At 43.0% G+C, this 16950-nt stretch overlaps 1 protein-coding gene across 2 annotated transcripts; it reads left to right on the forward strand.

Annotated features, from left to right (window-relative positions):
- The first annotated feature begins 3816 nt into the window (after positions 1 to 3816).
- On the forward strand, positions 3817 to 15861 carry LOC134430342 (polymeric immunoglobulin receptor-like). 2 transcript variants are annotated; one of them, XM_063177954.1, is made up of 10 exons: positions 3817 to 4361; positions 5490 to 5588; positions 6850 to 7188; positions 8483 to 8812; positions 9680 to 9991; positions 11034 to 11391; positions 13623 to 13735; positions 14484 to 14610; positions 15029 to 15074; positions 15625 to 15861. In XM_063177954.1, exons 2-10 carry the CDS (start codon positions 5552 to 5554, stop codon positions 15688 to 15690), a joined length of 1728 nt encoding a protein of 575 aa, XP_063034024.1. In that variant the 5' UTR covers positions 3817 to 4361; positions 5490 to 5551; the 3' UTR covers positions 15691 to 15861. The 2 variants fall into 2 exon arrangements, with proteins under 2 accessions (XP_063034024.1, XP_063034025.1); XM_063177955.1 differs by having other exon boundaries at positions 14484 to 14606.
- The last annotated feature ends 1089 nt before the right edge of the window (positions 15862 to 16950 follow it).

Consider the following 16950-nt stretch of genomic DNA (forward strand, 5'->3'; position numbering starts at 1 on the left):
TTGATTTGTGCCTGGAAGGCAAAATCCCAGCAGGGCCCAGACACAAAACAGCCAGGAAGAGAGATCACAGCCTTGCAGAAGGAACAAGTCTCAGAAGGGTTGGTAAATGTACCCTCAGTGTCTTCAGGCTGATTATCCAGACTGAGTTTGTGTGTTAACAATGTTAGAAACAACAAAGAAAACACCCAGCTTTGCATTTTGCAGAGAATATTCATCTAATTCCTACCCAGCTGTCCCACCCTGGCTCAGACCTGTCATTTCCATGTCTACATGAGCCTGTCAAGACCTCCTGTCCCAGTTAAAAACATCCTTGTGCACATCTCTCATTACAAAGATCAAACTCAGGAGCAGTGGCTGGTGGGACTCTGGCAGTGCCAGGGAGCAGCAGCTGCACACAGAAATAATTTGTGTTAATTACAGTTAATTACAGCCCCTCCAGGGCTGCATCAGGGCAGCCTTGGGGCTGACAGTGAGGTGCAGACCCTCACCCTGCCCTGCAGGGTGACCCCAAACCCAGCAGGATTTAACAGCAGGAACTCCAGGTCTTGCTCTGCTTTAAGATATTATCAGGTAAATTTGCATCACTGGCAAATAGAGGGAAGCAAACCCCAAACCAATAAAATCTGGTGGCTCTGACACAGCAGTGAGAGGCTGCAATGGCCCTGGTGGGTGTTGGTTCTGTGGGGCCAAGCATGGCTTGGGTGGGAGCTTCAGTGACGAGGTTGGGCCTTTTTTCATTTACAGCTCCATTAGGAACAAAGAACAGAGGCAAAAAGAGAAAAAAAATGATAATAGAGAGAAGCACGGTGGGGTTGGAGAGGATCCTTGTCTTCTTGTGAAAGGGCAGCTCCTGGTTATTGACCAAACCGTGCTGGAATGGGGTTAAAAACCTCAAACACCTCCAGCATCTCCCACAGGGATGGAGAGAGCCCAGATCAGTCCTGGAGATCCCAGCTGGATCCTGGAGAGCCCAGATGGATCCTGGGGTGATCCCAGCTCAATCCTGCAGTGATCCCAGCTGGACCCTGGAGCCCAGGTTTGGTGCTCCCCACCTTGGTCCAGCAGCATCCATTATCATTTTTTTCTCTTTTTTTTTGCCTCTGTTCTTTGTTCCTAATGGACCTGTAAATGAAAAAAGGCCCAACCTCATCACTGCAGCTCCCACCCAAGCCGTGCTTGGCCCCACAGGACCAACACCCTGCCAACCAACAGAACCAACACCCACCAGGGCCATTGCAGCCTCTCACTGCTGTGTCAGAGCCACCAGATTTTATTGGTTTGGGGTTTGCTTCCCTCTATTTGCCAGTGATGCAAATTTAGCTGATAATATCTTAAAGCAGAGCCGGACCTGGAGTTCCTGCTGTTAAATCCTGCTGGGTTTGGGATCACTCTGCAGGTCTCCACCTCCCCAAGGTCTCAGCTCTTCTCTTCCCAACACCCCTGGGTCTGGAAGTCCAGGAGGAGACAGACAGGGGCAGTGTTGTTCCTTGCAGAGGGGTTGGTGTGCACAAAACCAGCCCTGGCTGGCCCAAAGCAGGGGTTTAATCATTAACTGGGCACTGAGGAGCAGCCAGGGGTTGTTCTAATTAATTAATTTATTAATTACAGCTCTAAGCACAAACAGGCTGGGCTGAGGTGGTGGCAGTGACCTCCACATCTGCACAGGGATGGAGCCTCTCCCTGTCCTGGTGCTGCTCCAGAGAGGAGATTCCCCCTCCAGCACCTTTGTCAGGGGAAGGAAGAGGAATTTCCTTTACTAGCACAGCCCAGAAGAATTTAACTCTCCTTTAATTACCTGAATTAATTTTAACGTTCAATTTAAACTTAAAATTAAGTTTAAAATTAAGATTTAATTCTTTTTTTAGTTAAGATGTCGTTTTTTAAAAATTAATTATTTTAAATTAAATAATTCTATATATAAATAAATAAAAATAAAATTAATATAATATAATATAATATAATATAATATAATATAATATAATATAATATAATATAATATAATATAATATAATATAATATAATATAATATAATATAATATAATATAATATAATATAATATAATATAATATAATATATATAATAAAAATAAATATAATATAAATAAAAGAAATTTATAACTATATATAGAAATAAATATATAAATTTTTTTTAAGTAGATAAATTTTTAAATTAAATATAACTTATAGACTGTTAAAACTTAAATTTAATTGAATTTGACTCTCCTTTAGCAGTGGAAGGTGCAAGGCAGTGGTACTGCCCCAGGAGAGTCTCCTGGAATTCCATTATTTTATGGTTCTCTGGAATAACTCTGATTATTCCCAGGGGGTTCCCACCAGCACTTTTATCCCATTTTATTGCTCCCACAAAGCCAATCCTGGTGCTTTGCTGCTCTCAGGGCAATAAATGCCCTCAGTTCTGCTGGAGCCCAGCCAAGAGTGGGGAATTTATGGCCCAGGTTTGGTACAAAACACAACAATTACTGCAATCCAAGATTATTCATATCACCATTAATGGCACAAAACTGTTCACTGGAAATTTATCCCCAGCCAGGGAGATTCCAAAGTGCTTCAGGGATTGTCTCACACAGAAAACAGAGGGGAAGATCAAAGTCCTGGAGCCCACAGGACTGAGAAAATCTCTAAATCTCCCTCTGAGCCCTTCCCGCTCCTCACTCAGGTGTAGGAATGTGCTCCCTGCTGATGGAGCGACCAAATTATTTTTTTTTGTCTGCTTACAAAGGTAAAAAGCCCTGTGGTGGTGTTCACAGGGGTCCCAGGATGAGAGAAAAGATGGGAATCTTGACTCCATGTTTCAGAAGGCTGATTTTATTATTTTATGATATATTAAAAGAAAATTATATACTAAAGCTATACTAAAAGAATAAAAGGAAGGATTTCATCAGAAGGCTTGAAAGGAATAGAATGGAATGATCATAAAATCTTGTGACTGACCAGAGAGTCTGAGACAGCTGGACTACGACTGACCATTAATTAAAAACATTTTTAATTAAAAAACAACCACATGAGACCAATCCCAGATGCACCTGTTGCATTCCACAGCAGCAGATAATGATGGTTTACATTTTGTTCCTGAGGCCTTTCAGCTTCTCAGGAGAAAATGATTTTTCATAAAAGATGTCTGTGACAAAGGCCAGAGGTTTTTCTCCTTAATTTGTTTCAAAGACACCTCAGAGAACCTTTGGGACTTCACCTCAAACCTGGGGCTGCCCACTGGACAGAGGCCAAGAGGTCCAGCCTGGGTAATCCACCAGAAAAAGGAGAGAATAAAGGAAATAATAACAAAGAAAATAATTCTGTGGGGCGTTTTAGCAGCAGCAAGAACCTCTTACCCCTAGCTTAGTTTTTCTCTATAAAAGCTTTGTTATTTTACATTTTATGAGACCTTTTTATATTTCTAACACTACTTCAGAAGCCATCCTGTTGATTTTATGCCACTTGAAGCAGCATTTTTGAAGTATTAGAGCTATCTCAGGTGGGATGTGTTCCTCTGAGAGCTCAGGAGAGCCCAGGCCCTCTCAGAGGTGCCACAGGTGGGAATTTTCAATTTTTAATCCATCATTTACAACAGAAAGCAAAGCAGCCCCAAGTCCCTGGCAATAACTGAAATGCCTCTGTAGCTTTGGAGCAATCTCTCAATAAATAAATAAATAAATAACAAATAAACTCCTCTCAATCTTTGCTTGGTGGAAAAGAGGAATTGTTTTTATGGAGCAAACTGCCCTGGGTTTGTTCTTCACACCCCACGGTCTGAACCCGCCCTGGTCACATTTCAGGGGCTGGTTTAGGGCAAAAATGGAAGCAGAAATCAGCTTTTTGACCCCAAAACAGGATCAAAACACAGACATGAGCTCAGGGAAGGGCCAGTCAAACCACAGGGGGCTGAGGAACCTTTCACAAAGCTCTTGGTGGGAAGTTCTGCCTGGAAGTGGCTCACAGCAAACACCATTTTATGACAATCTGCATATTTTATATTAAAGCATTTTGTCTGCAGAGCAGGGGAATTCCTCTCAAACTTTGCAATTTCTGCTCCTGGCCTCTTCACCCGTTTTTTCCCCCTCCCATGGTGTCATCACATCCCTAGAGAGCTAAAAAAGTCCATTTTTGGGTCTTTTTGATGACATCTCTGCCACTCCTCTGAGCATTTTGTCCATCTCCACTTCGCTCAGCAATCCAAGACCTCAGAAGATTTTTAGTGCATCCATTTGAAGATCTACACATCAATATATGAAAAAAAAAGCAAAGACTAACCAAGCTGCAAGCTGCAAAAACAACTTGATTAAACAAAATCCGAGCTGGAGGTGGAAGAGAAAATTTCCAACAGCAGAAGCATCACAATTTAAGGTACGTGAGTCTCAATTTGCCTTTAAAATACTGGTTTTTTGGAAAACAGTGCTGTTGTAGAGTGATTATAGGAGAAAGATTTCACCTACAGGATGTAATAGTTCTGAAATTCAACATAATTATTTCTATAAAAATAATAGGTATAAAAATAAAGGTAGCAACTTATGATGATTTTTCTCCCCACTGTGCCCTTATTTTTTTTCCTTTTAAAGCTATAAATTGAATTACTGCCCTTTTTGGCCAAGAACAACCAAAAAAATTATATGGATGGGGTAAAATGCACCTCAGTTCTGGATGGTGCGAAAAATGGATCCTAAAAACATTTTCACAAGATAAAACTGAAATAAAGACAGGAAAAACCCAACCATACATGGTTTACTCCTGGGATTTCTCTAGCTCTTGTCTCTTTCTGCTGTATATTAAATGCCTGTTTGTGGGTTGGCAGTAAAAAATAATTCCTTGCCTAAAAACTAACATTAAATGAGATTAAAGTGGAGCTGAGCGTTCTGTCCCGTGGAGCAGAAATAAGGAAAAGAGGGATTGCACTGCTGGACATCAGAAAAGATTAAATAAGCATAGGAATTGCATTTTTGCTGATTTTTTGGTGAAAAAATCCCAAACATTCAGCTCTTTACAGGGCATTTTTGTTAGTTCTCATTGCTTCAAGTCCTCCAGTCCGGTGGGAATTGTGACTTTGAGTGAAAATCCCAGTTTTTAACATATTCTGTGTCTGTTTGGCTGCAGCGAGGGAATTGCTGAGGGTCTGCCCTGAGTGAGGAGAGTTAGGGGCAATGGAGCTGTGCCCCAAACCAGCACAAACTGGAGGAACTGGAGCTGTGCTCCAAACACAAACCAGCACAAACTGGGAACACTGGAGCTGTGCCCCAAACCAGCCTGAACTGGGGGACTCCAGCTGTGCCCTGTGCCCCAAAACCAGCACAAACTCAGAGCAGGAGTGTGAGATCTGCAGAGCGCTATAAGCACCTTTTTTTCCTTTTAAAATTCCCTTATTTTTGGCCCAGGACAAGTCAGAGCCTCGGTTTAACAGGGAGGCAGAGCCCTGCCCTGAGTGGCCACCAGAGCATTGCAGAGGTTGCCACAATCTCTCTTTTCTCCTTGATAACACAGAAATCAGCAAAATCCCCTCCCCACGGTGAGGATTGCCCAGGGGACACTCAGGAGGGCTGGACATGGTGCTTCTCCTCCTTCTAGCAGCTCTGCTGCCAGGTAAGAGTCAAGCTGGACCTGGGCACCAGGCTGGATCCTCCCCTGGGCACCCGTCACTTCCACCTGGGTTGGAGCCCTGGATGTTCACAATTTTAAATTTTGAAAATTTTTATTATTATTATTATTATTATTATTATTATTATTATTATTATTGGCACAGACTCACCAGAGAACACTACATTTGGTCAGAGGCTGTAAAGAAAGCTTCCCAAAATTGATTAATAGCACTGGGATTACGAGTGTGGAGTTGGTTAGAAGTGTGTAAAAGTTGTCACAGGGTGGAAAACTTAAAGTTTGGGGTTTTAGAATATAGAAATAAATATGAAGCAAGGTAGAGGGTTTAGGGTAGAAGCAAGTTGTTCTTCTTTACCTTCTTCTTCCTTCTTTTTTATCTTCTTCTTCCTTCTTCTTCATAAGTTTGAGTGATGTTTTGCAATTAGATAGAAAAGTCTGCAGTTTGGGCTTTGAGGGATCAGTTATTGGGTTAAAAGGGGAAATAATTTACATATAATTTCTTAATTGGTTTAGTCTTAAAAGACCTTGTAACAATAACTTGTTGGCCATTTTGTGCCTCACTAATGAAAAGCTGCAGAACTCATAGTTGTGAGACTGTAAGACCAGGGGCACTCATGGGGGAAATACCACATCCAAAATAGATTTTTTTGTGATACCAGGGGCACTTAGGGAAAGGAAACACCTCATCCAGAATAGATTTCCTGTGCCCTGAGTGCCCTGGTGCCCCTCAGAACCCCAGCCCTGCCTGGAAGAAGCCGTGCTGGGCTCTGCTGGCTGGCAGAACAGCTGATTTGGCCAAACCTGCGTGGTTTTACACCCCAAAATTATAAAGTTATAGAATAACTTTGTATAAAAATATATTCTAAAACTCTGTTATCTGCCTTGTCACCGTCATATTTTCTGGAAAAATCCCTTCACCCAGGATTTTGCTCCTGGGAAGCTGAGAAGCCTCAGAGAAAAGGAAAACAACATTATCTCATTTGCTTCTCCTTTGTTTTGCTGTTTTGGAATGTGTTTGGAGATTGTTTATCCACAGGTGATTGTTTCATTGGGTTTCTGCTGTGAATTATTTTGATTTATTTTGGCCAATCAGTGGCCAAGCTATGTTGAGGCTCTGGAAGGAGTCACGAGATTTTCATTAGTATCTTTTTAGCCATCTGTCTGTATCCTTTCTGAATTCCTTAGTATAGTTTAGTTTCGTATTCTTTAATATAATATAATGTCTGTCTGTCTGTCCGTCCCCCAGGGCCTGTGGCCAGCAGCCTGCACAGCTCCAGGTTTTTGGCAGGAACCCTTGGGGGCTCCATCACCCACCAGTGCTTCTACACCCCCAGCCCAGCCAACCAACACCAGCGGAAATATTGGTGCAAAATAACAGAAAACGGGCTCTGCTCCACCATCATCTCCAGCAGCTTCACCTCCAGCCAGCACCAGGGCAGGGTGGCCCTGAGGGATGTCCCCCAGAATGGCACCATCACGGTGACAATGACAGGGCTGAGGAGCAGCGACTCGGGCACCTACAGGTGTGGGATCGGCAGCACCAACCGAGGGCTCCATGCCAGCCTCACCCTGGCTGTTTTGGCAGGTAAGGGTTTGTCTGGGCTCCTGGGAGAGCTTTGGGGTCAGCCTCAGGTTTAGCTGTTAGCCAGTCTGGTATTTATGGGGTTCTCAGACAAAGGAATGATGAATCTGACTCCATGTTCTCAGTAGGTTAATTTATTTTTTTAATTATCTATATTGTGGTGGTGTTCACAGGGGTCCGAGGATGAGGGAAGAGATGAGAATTTTGACTCCATGTTTCAGAAGGCTGATTTATTATTTTGTGATATATATTATATTAAAAGAAAATTATACATTAAAATTACACTGGAGAAAGAAAAAAGATTTCATCAGAAGGCTAGCAAAAGAAAAGAATGGAATGATAATAAAATCTTGTGACTGACCAGAGAGTCTGAGACAGCCGGACTGTGATTGGCCATTAATTAGAAACAACCACATGAGACCAATTGCAGATGCACCTGTTGCATTCCACAGCAGCAGATAACCATTGTTTACATTTTGTTCCTGAGGCCTCTCAGCTTCTCAAGAGAAAAATCTTAGCAAAAGTATTTTTCAGAAAATATGTCCATGACACTATATTATATTAAAGAATACTAAACTAAACTATACTAAAGAATTCAGAAAGGATGCAGACAGAAGGGTAAAAATATAGTAATGAAAAACTCAGGACTCTTTCCAGAGTCCAACACAGCTTGGCTCCTGATTGGCCAATAAAACAAAATAATTCACAGCAGAAACCCAATGAAACAAACACCTGTTGACAAACAATCTCCAAACACAATCCAAAGCAGGAAAACACAGGAGAAGCAAATCAGATAATTATTATTTTCCTTTTTCTCTGAGGCTTCTCAGCTTCCCAGGAGAAAAATCCTGGTTGAAGGGATCTTTCCACAAAATATGACGGTCACAAGCCAGATAACAGAGTTTTATAATATATTTTTATATAAAGTTATTCTATAACTTTATAATTTTGGGGTGTAAAAGCACGCAGGTTTGGCCAAATCAGCTGTTCAGAAATGTGAAAGGATTCTCCTTCTGCTGCCTGTTGGAAACAAAGGTTTGGAGGTTCTGGGGAAGGGCACAGGGGAAATGTCTGAGTGAATGGGTTTTGGAGAGGTAAAGGAAATAACTGCTGGAGTTGCAGGGTGTGAACTATATGTGTGGATATATATTTTTTTGAGATATTTTAAGCTAAAGAGATGAATATTTATTATCCTAGAGCAGAGCTCAGCAGCACGGCCTGAGATTAAGTTGTAGAGCCAAAAGGATGGGGCAGGTCTGGGGGCTCTGACAGTCCCTGTCCTGCTCTCTCCCTACAGATGCCACGGTGCCAAAGCCAACCCAGCTCATCCAAGGGCAGCTCCACGGCTCTGTCACAGTCCTGTGCCACTCTGGGGACAGCCACGGTGACCAGAAGAGGTTCTGGTGCAAGGTGGGCAGAAGCGGCTGCACTCCCATCGCCAGCTCTGACGGCTTTGTGAGCAGGAGGTACCAAGGACGCATCGTCATCACCCCCCAGGAGAGCTCTGGAGCTTTCAAAGTCCTGATCAACGACTTAAAGGAGGAGGACTCGGGGCTGTATCTGTGTGGGACAAAAGGATTGAAGGGTCAGGACAGCCCACAGGAGGTGCTTCTGCAGGTGGCCACAGGTAGGACAGGGCATGGGGGCTCAGTGCTGGGTGAGGGGTGTGAAATTCTAACTCTGTGCCCACTCCTGCAGCCTCCACCCTTCCCAAGAGACCCAAATTCCTCAGCAGCACATCTAGGGGCTCACTGTCACTATGTACAAATCACAAACAGGACAGGACTGCTGGGAACGTGCCTTGAGCTGTTTTATTTTCCAGCATCAGCCTCATTACATGGATATGACAATGGGAAGATATCACCAGCTCACATTCCAGGCAGCAGCCCAAGAACTTAATGTTACAACTCACTTTAAAAGTTTTCTGACCAATCACACAGAACAAAAGCACATTGACAGTATTTATATCTGTATGGTATATATTCTATGTTGACAGTAGCTCTATCCAACCACTATAAGCACACGTACCTTTGGTTAAAACAATGCTTGCTTATTTAAAATACAATATTTGCTTGTAAGCCTTAAAACACAATGCACAGAGCTCCATTATTAAGCTTAGAACTCCCTAGTTATATATTACATTACATTACATTACATTACATTACATTACATTACATTACATTACATTACATTACATTACATTACATTACATTAATAGTGTATCTCACTAGATATACTTGTCTGCAGCTTAGGGAGTTATTCTAGACAAGCATTAATACACAGACCACTTCTCTATTTGTCCTTATTCTCTACTTCTTACATAATTTTTCTGCTGACAATCTCATGGCTGCTGCTCAGCTCAAATCCCAGTCCTGCTGTCTCTGAGTCCTTTCGCAGCTTTCCCAAACCCTCTGATTTTATGGATTCCCAACACATGGTGGGCTCAGTTCTAGGTGAAGGATATGAAATTCTAACCCTGTGCCCTCTTCTGCAGCCTCCACCCTTCCCAGGAGACCCAAACTCCTCAAGGGTACCGTCGGGGGCTCAGTGTCCTTCCAGTGCCACCATGACCCCCAGGGCACCTACGAGAGGACGTACCTGTGCAGGTGGAGGGCAGGGAGATGCCAGGTGCTGCTGGACACCGAGGGCTTCGTGCTGGGGTCCCACCGAGGACGGGCACGCATGTCCAGCAGCTCCATGGTGCTGCTGGGGCAGCTGAAGGAGGAGGATGCAGGCTGGTACTGGTGTGGGGCCAGGAGTGGGCACACGGAGCTCACAGCCCCCCTGAAGCTGCTCATCCTCAAGGGTAGGTGGCATGGTGGGTGGCATGGCCTGGGTGGTCCCCCATGGCATTCATGTTTCCTGGAAAAATCCCTTTGCCCAGGATTTTGCTGCTGGGAAGCTGAGAAGCTTCAGAGTAAAGGAAAGCAATAATTATCTGATTTGCTTCTCCTGTGTTTTGCTCCTTTGGAATGTGTTTGGAGATTGTTTCATTTTCATTGCATCGGTTTCATGTGGATTGTTTTGTCTCATTGGCCAATCAGTGCCAAGCTGTGCCAGGACTCTTTCCAGAGTCAGGAGTTTTCATTATTTTTTAGCCTTCTGTAAATATCCTTTCTGTATTCTTTAGTATAGTTTAGTTTAGCATTCTTTAATAAAATATAGTATCATAAAATAATAAATTAGCCTTCTAAGAATACGAAGTCAGATTCATCATTCCCTCCTGCCACGAGGCACCCCACAAATACAACCGTCCCTAAACCATTCTACATTTTCCTTTCATTATTAGCAAGCAGCTGAAGTGATGGTGAAGGTTTTCAGGGGTGGGAGAGCTGAGCTTTCCAAAGAAATGGAATACTTTGTGTGATTTTATTGATTGGTTATGATGCAAACCCCCAGGATGGTCCTGGCAAGTGCAGCACAGGGAGGTGTTTGGCTCTGGAGAGGAGCTGAAGGTTATTTTGCAGTTTGAGAAACTGCAGAGGGTAAATAGACATATCCATGGAACTGCTCCTCTGGCAAAGGCACAACCAGGGGGGTTAAAGCAGGAATGTTTACCAGGTACCCAGGTGTTCATCAGTGCTTTTACAGCACTCCCAGGAATGCCTGAGTCTGGTGGTTTTTCACATGAGATGCCGGGTGAAATGTGTAAATCTGTGGTAAATCTAACAAACGCACTGCCCCTGCCAAAGGCTGGGTACTAAAGCATTAAAAAAATTAATAATTAATTTATTTATTAATAATAAATAAATAATTATAAATAAATGATAAATAAATTACAAATAAATAATTACTAAATAATGATAAATAAATAAATAATAAGTCAATAACAAAGCCTTTCTCTGTAGAAACCTGCTCCTCATGGGACCCAGGAACAGCCACTCCTGAGAGAGCCACAGCACCACATCCTGCTGCCCACAGCACAGCCAGGCACAGCAGCAGGACCCACGGGATGGGCACTGTCACCAAGGTCACCTCCATGGGCACTGTCACCCAGGACACCAGAACTGGCACTGTCACCTATGGCACCACCATGGGCACTGTCACCTATGGCACCACCATGACCGCTGTCACCCAGGACACCTCCATGGGCACTGCTCCCAGGGACACCACAATGGGCACTGTCACCCATGGCACCATCTCCCTGCTGCCCACTGCCACCCCTGGCACCTCTGCTGCCTCCCCAGGTGACACCTTTCAGGACAGGTGAGTCCACAGCCACATCCTTGGTGTTTTCCAGCCTGTCTGCCCCATGCCAGGGCCCTGTGGAGGCTGTGCACAGCTAAAACACGTCTAGGGACACCAGAAGGGACAGAAGGCAGTGAGGTTATTGCATTTGTGGGGTGCCCCAATGAAGGAAGGAATGATGACTCTGACTCCATGTTCTCAGAAGGCTAATTGATTATTTTATTATACTATGTTACATTAAAATGCTATACTAAACTATACTAAAGCATACAGAAAGGATACAGACAGAAGGTTAAAAAGATAATAAAGAAAACTCATGACTCTCTCCAGAATCTTGACACAGCTTGGCTCTGATTGGCCAATAAATCAAAACAATTTACCGCAGAAACCAATGAAACAAATTCCAAAGGAGCAAAACACAGGAGAAGCAAATGAGATAAAAATTGTTTCCCTTTTCTCTGAAGCTTCTCAGCTTCCCAGGAGTAAAATCCTGAGCACAGGGATTTTTTCCAGGGAATGTGAATGCCACACGAGGCCAACTCATGTCCGTGCACGCTTTGAGGTTGTCTGTGACCCTGCTGGTGCTGGCTGCTGCCTTGGAGCAGACGCCAGAGTCAACAGCTGTGTCCCTGCCTGTTTCCCTGTGCCCAGGGCGCTGCCAGGACCTTGGGGGTGTTGCTGGGGTTTGAGCAATAGCCCTGGTGAATGTGGGGCTGCAGCACAGCCCAGGGCAGCCCTCTGAGCCCTGCAGGAGCCAGGAGTGTTGGAGCAACAGGGGGACTCTTAGGGAATGATGTGTAATGAATCTATGATTTCAGAAGGTTGAAGAAATGCTTAATTAAGCTATACGAAGAGCTTAATACACATATATTATAAATAATATTATATTAATATTAAATATTATATTATAATAGGCTTATATTATATTTTATTATGTTATATTATATTATATATCAATGCTTTATTAAGCTATACTTAGGGCTTAACAAAGTCCTAAGTATATTATATTATATTATATTATATTATATTATATTATATTATATTATATTATATTATATTATATTATATTATATTATATTATATTATATTATATTATATTATATTATATTATATTCATAATATTATAATATATATGAATGCTTAATTAAGCTATACAAAGTGCTTAATAAATCATTATATTATATTATGCTCTACTAAAACTATATATTATTAAAAAAACCCTCCTTTTAGACAGTCACAACACAGCTTTGACTTAATTAGTCAATCAATCTAAAACAACTACCACTAGTGGCCAATTAAGAAATCACTCTTTGGTAAACAATTTCTATAACATATTCCACGTGTGCTAAACAACAGGAGTAGCAAATGGAGGTAAGAATTATTTTCTTCTTTCTCTGAGCTTTCTCACAGACTTTCACAGCTTCCTGGGAAAATCCTGGGAGAGAGAATGATTCTCTTTCCGTTCAGAGAATGTGAATACCACACCAGGAGCCCATGAGCAGTGCTGGGAGCTCACTATTGAACCAGGACTGAGCTTTGGGCTTTAAGGTTCATCCCAAGGCTGGCAGGTTTTGGGCAGGAATTATTCCCTGGTCATTCTCCACACCAGTTCCTGTGTCTCACCCCAGTGCAAGCTGTTCCCAGTGGATTTCCCTCCTGTGAGCAGCTCCGACTTCTCCCCCAGCTGTGGCCACCAGCCAGCCCTGCTGGAGGGATCCTGCAGCTGCTCCAGGAATTGCAGGGACAGCCAGAACCCAGCTGGGCAAAGTCCCCAAATCCCCTTCAGTACCGAGATGGGCACCTGGGATCCTGATCCAAGTACCAAGGTGGGCACCTGGGATCCTCATCCACCCCGTCCTCCCCATCCCCAGCTTCCCCCGAGCCACAACATCCTGGCAGAAAGAGGGAAAACAGCTTCCAAAAGTGTGAGGGTTGTAACAACCTACCACAAGGATGGATTTCTTGTGAATTCCCATTGTGCTTGTGAATTTGTGTTGTGTAAACAGCTCGTTCTCCCTTTGGAGGGGCCAATTCAGCTGGCAGCACAAACCCCACAGAGCAGCTATAGAAATCACTTCCTCATAAGCCAAACTCCAGATCAAATGATTGCAACTCTCCTTCACTCTGTTGACTTTGCTTTGATTCAGAGTTTATAGTTCCTTGGTACTCTTTAGTGTGAAAACAACTACCTGTATGAACCACAAAGGTGACTCCAAACCTCATTTAATCCTGGTTTTTCATCTTCCCAGCTCCTCAGGTGAGCCACAGCTGCTCCCAGTCGTGTTATCAGCTCTGCTTTTGCTGATTTGCATCACCATCGTCATCCTCAGCCTGGCCAAAATCAAGCTTCAAAAGCAGACAGGTAAATTGGCCAGGCAACTAATTTTTGGGGCTGCAGTGGTTGTTTTGCAAGGATTTTGCTTGTGATTTCCAAGGGCTGGAATCTGACCCATGGAATATTTCCATCTCCCAGACACGTGTCTGTCCTGGAGCCACAGAACGTGACTGGACCTGCAAGCAAAGTCCTTGAGAAGTTGTTTGGTTTTGTTGGAAACGTGCTGGAAAGCAAAGCAAATGAAGGAAATGGAAATCTGGGGGTTTGTGCGTGGAGGATTTGTGGCTCCGTGGGTGATGGAAAACCCTGGAGGGAGGGACCTGTGTGGCTTCGCCCTGGGCAGCTTCTGGGCCAAATCCAGCGCATTCTGTGCAAAGCTGACAAAGACAGGCCCAAAAAATCCTTTCTAAGAACTGATTTGCAAAGTTAGGTGCATCTATCTCAATCCAGACTGTGTGATATCCAGAAAAATAAATCAAACTCATTCTGTGCAAAGCTGACAAAGACAGGCCCAAAAAGTATCCCTTCTAAGAACTGATTTGCAAAGATAAGTGCATCTACCTCAATCCATACCGTGTTATATCCATAGAAATAAATTTAGGGACAGAGAAACTTCGGAGATGACAGCAGTGACGGGAAACACGCAATTCACAAGAAGGAAACTGTGAAATAATGGCCCGATAATGGCCTAATTTGGTGTCTGACACACTGGAACACTTCAAGAGGTGCTAGTGGGGGTTTTCCCTGCAGTGCATCCGTGTTTTTTGTTTTACAGGAGGAGGAAGAAGCAGCACAGGGAGCCTGGAACCAGCTTTGGCCTGTGCTGGAAAGGAGGAAAGGATGGAGGAGAGCCCAAGCCCAGGGGAGGAGCAGGAATTCAGGATGGGCTCTGGCAAATGTAGGTGGGTGCTTGCTGAAACTGGCACTGCAGGTGTCATCTCCCCTGATAAAAGAGAATAAAGTGACATTTTAAAATCCCAGCAGGGGATTTGTGGCTTAGAGAGGAAAATCAGGTTTGCAGTCCAGGAATCACAAGCCACGGCCCAAGAATCACATTCTGCTGCCAAACTCCTGCCTTTACTACTTCCCAAGAACCCTTAAGGTGTGGATTTCATAAGACTTGGATTCAATCCTACATCAAGTTTATATATTTATTGTAGGGTTGATTATAATTTTTGTTTGCAAGCAGTAAAGCTGTTATCTGACTTCCTGCCTCTTTCAGTAAATTCTTATTTCTTATCTCCTTTCTCAGCATTACACAAAAGTAATTATTGTTCACAGTGTTGCAACCATGTCATTCTCTTTTGTTCTGTTGTGCAGGACAATCTCTGCTGTCCTTGGAAATATCAGGATGACCAGCTTCTATGTAAGAGTCTCAGATTGTTGATGCTTTTTAGAGAAAAGCCCCTGTAAAAATCATCTCAGCAAATACTTTAAATATCAAATATTAGAATTTAAATGTTTCTAATCTGGAGGAATTTGTACCAGTGAGAAGGACTCCACTGAAAAAAATTAGTGGCATAATGGCTCAGAAATTTGATTATTTCATGTTCTCACTCCAATGCACTCAGAGCCAATAGGGCTCCTAAATATAAATAACAAAAGGAAAAATTGCATTTCCCCTAAAATCTTGAGCATCAACTAAATCAGCATTCAATTAAGAACTCCTAAAAGGGGGAATGGAACCCAGAAAATATTTGTGCCATTTCTTCCCAGATGTCTGTGTTGGGGTAAAGCCTGGGGTAATTCTCCAAACCCAGCAGGAGCGTGACTCCAGAAGTCCCCTCTGACCTGGGGTTTTTCCACCTTTCTGTTCTCAAAACTCCTTAAAATATCATTTTAAATGCCAAGTTTGGCATAAACCCAGAAATACCAATGCCAGATCACAGCTTCTCTTCTGTTTCATTATTTTACAGTTACCTTATGGGGAAAAATTACTTTTCAAGGTGCCTCATGAAGACTTGAGCCAGAACCTTCTGTGAAAACCCCTGGGCACCTGAGCTGGGAATTTTCTCTGTGGGAAGCCAAGCCCCCAGCACCTCCCCCTGCACTCCTCAGAAGCCAAATCCCCTTTGCTGAGAGCTGAACCCCCACTCTGCCCAAATTGCTCCCTGTTTTGCAGAAGAGAGAATAAAATAATGCCCTGAAACCAACTATCTGTGGGTTGTTTCTCTGAGGGAAAGGTAAAACTGGGGAAGGGTGGGGAAGGAAGGAGTTTTGTGGCTTCAGGGTTGCTCATATCAGAGAATCACAGAATTGGAAAGGATCAAAAAATAAGGATTTTCTGTGGGTTTTTTTAATCCTGATCAAAAACTAAGGATTTTCTGCAAATTTTTAAAAATCCTGATCCATGGAGTCATTTTCCAACACATAAACCACGTCTCATTTCAGTTTCTCAGATACCCACGTCCCCAAAGTGATATTTTTCCTTCACCTCTCCTGGCTTCAGGGTTGTTCAAATCAGAGAATTATAGAATTGGAAAGGATCAGGTTGATCAAAAAATAAGGATTTTCTGCATTTTTTTTTTTAAATCCGGATCCATTGGAGTAATTTTCCAGCACATAAACCACATCTCATTTCAGTTTCTCAGACACCCACATTCCCAAAGTGATATTTTTCCTTCATCTCTCCTGGCTTCAGGGTTGCTCATATCAGAGAATCACAGAGTTGAAATGGACCAGGCTGCTCAAAAAATAAGAATTTTCTATTTTTTTTAAAAATCCTGATCCATGGAGTCACATAAACCCCATCTCATTTCAGTTTCTCAGACACCCAAGTTCCCAAAGTGATATTTTTCCTTCACTTCTCCTGGCTTCAGGGTTCCTCATATCAGAGAACCACAGAATTGGAAAGAATCAGGCTGCTCAAAAAATAAGAATTTTCTGGTTTTTTTTTTAAAATCCTGATCCATGGAGTCATTTTCCAGCACATAAACCATGTCTCATTTCAGTTTCTCAGACACCCAAGTTCCCAAAATGATATTTTTCCTTCACCTCTCCTGGCTTCAGAGTTGCTTATATCAGAGAATCACAGAATTGAAAGGATCAGGCTGCTCAGAAAATAAGAATTTTCTGTTTTTTTAAAAAATCCTGATCCACGGAGTCACATAAACCACGTCTCATTTCAGTTTCTCAGACACCCTCATTCCCAAAGTGCTGATTTTCCTTCCCCTCTGCTGCAGGGACCTCCACAGCCTCAGAAGCAGCTGAAATTCAGCCCAGCCCCGAGCAGCAGCATTGGT

This window comes from Melospiza melodia, chromosome 28 (genome assembly GCF_035770615.1).
Source record: "Melospiza melodia melodia isolate bMelMel2 chromosome 28, bMelMel2.pri, whole genome shotgun sequence".
Lineage (NCBI taxonomy): Eukaryota > Metazoa > Chordata > Aves > Passeriformes > Passerellidae > Melospiza > Melospiza melodia.

Bases quoted from the DNA above. Each gene is read 5' to 3' on its own strand.
- LOC134430342 (XM_063177954.1), top strand. From the start codon at position 5,552: ATGGTGCTTCTCCTCCTTCTAGCAGCTCTGCTGCCAG. The intron at 13,736-14,483 runs GTAAATTGGCCA...TTTGTTTTACAG, and splicing joins CAAGCTTCAAAAGCAGACAG to GAGGAGGAAGAAGCAGCACA. The intron at 15,075-15,624 runs GTAAGAGTCTCA...ATTATTTTACAG, and splicing joins TCAGGATGACCAGCTTCTAT to TTACCTTATGGGGAAAAATT.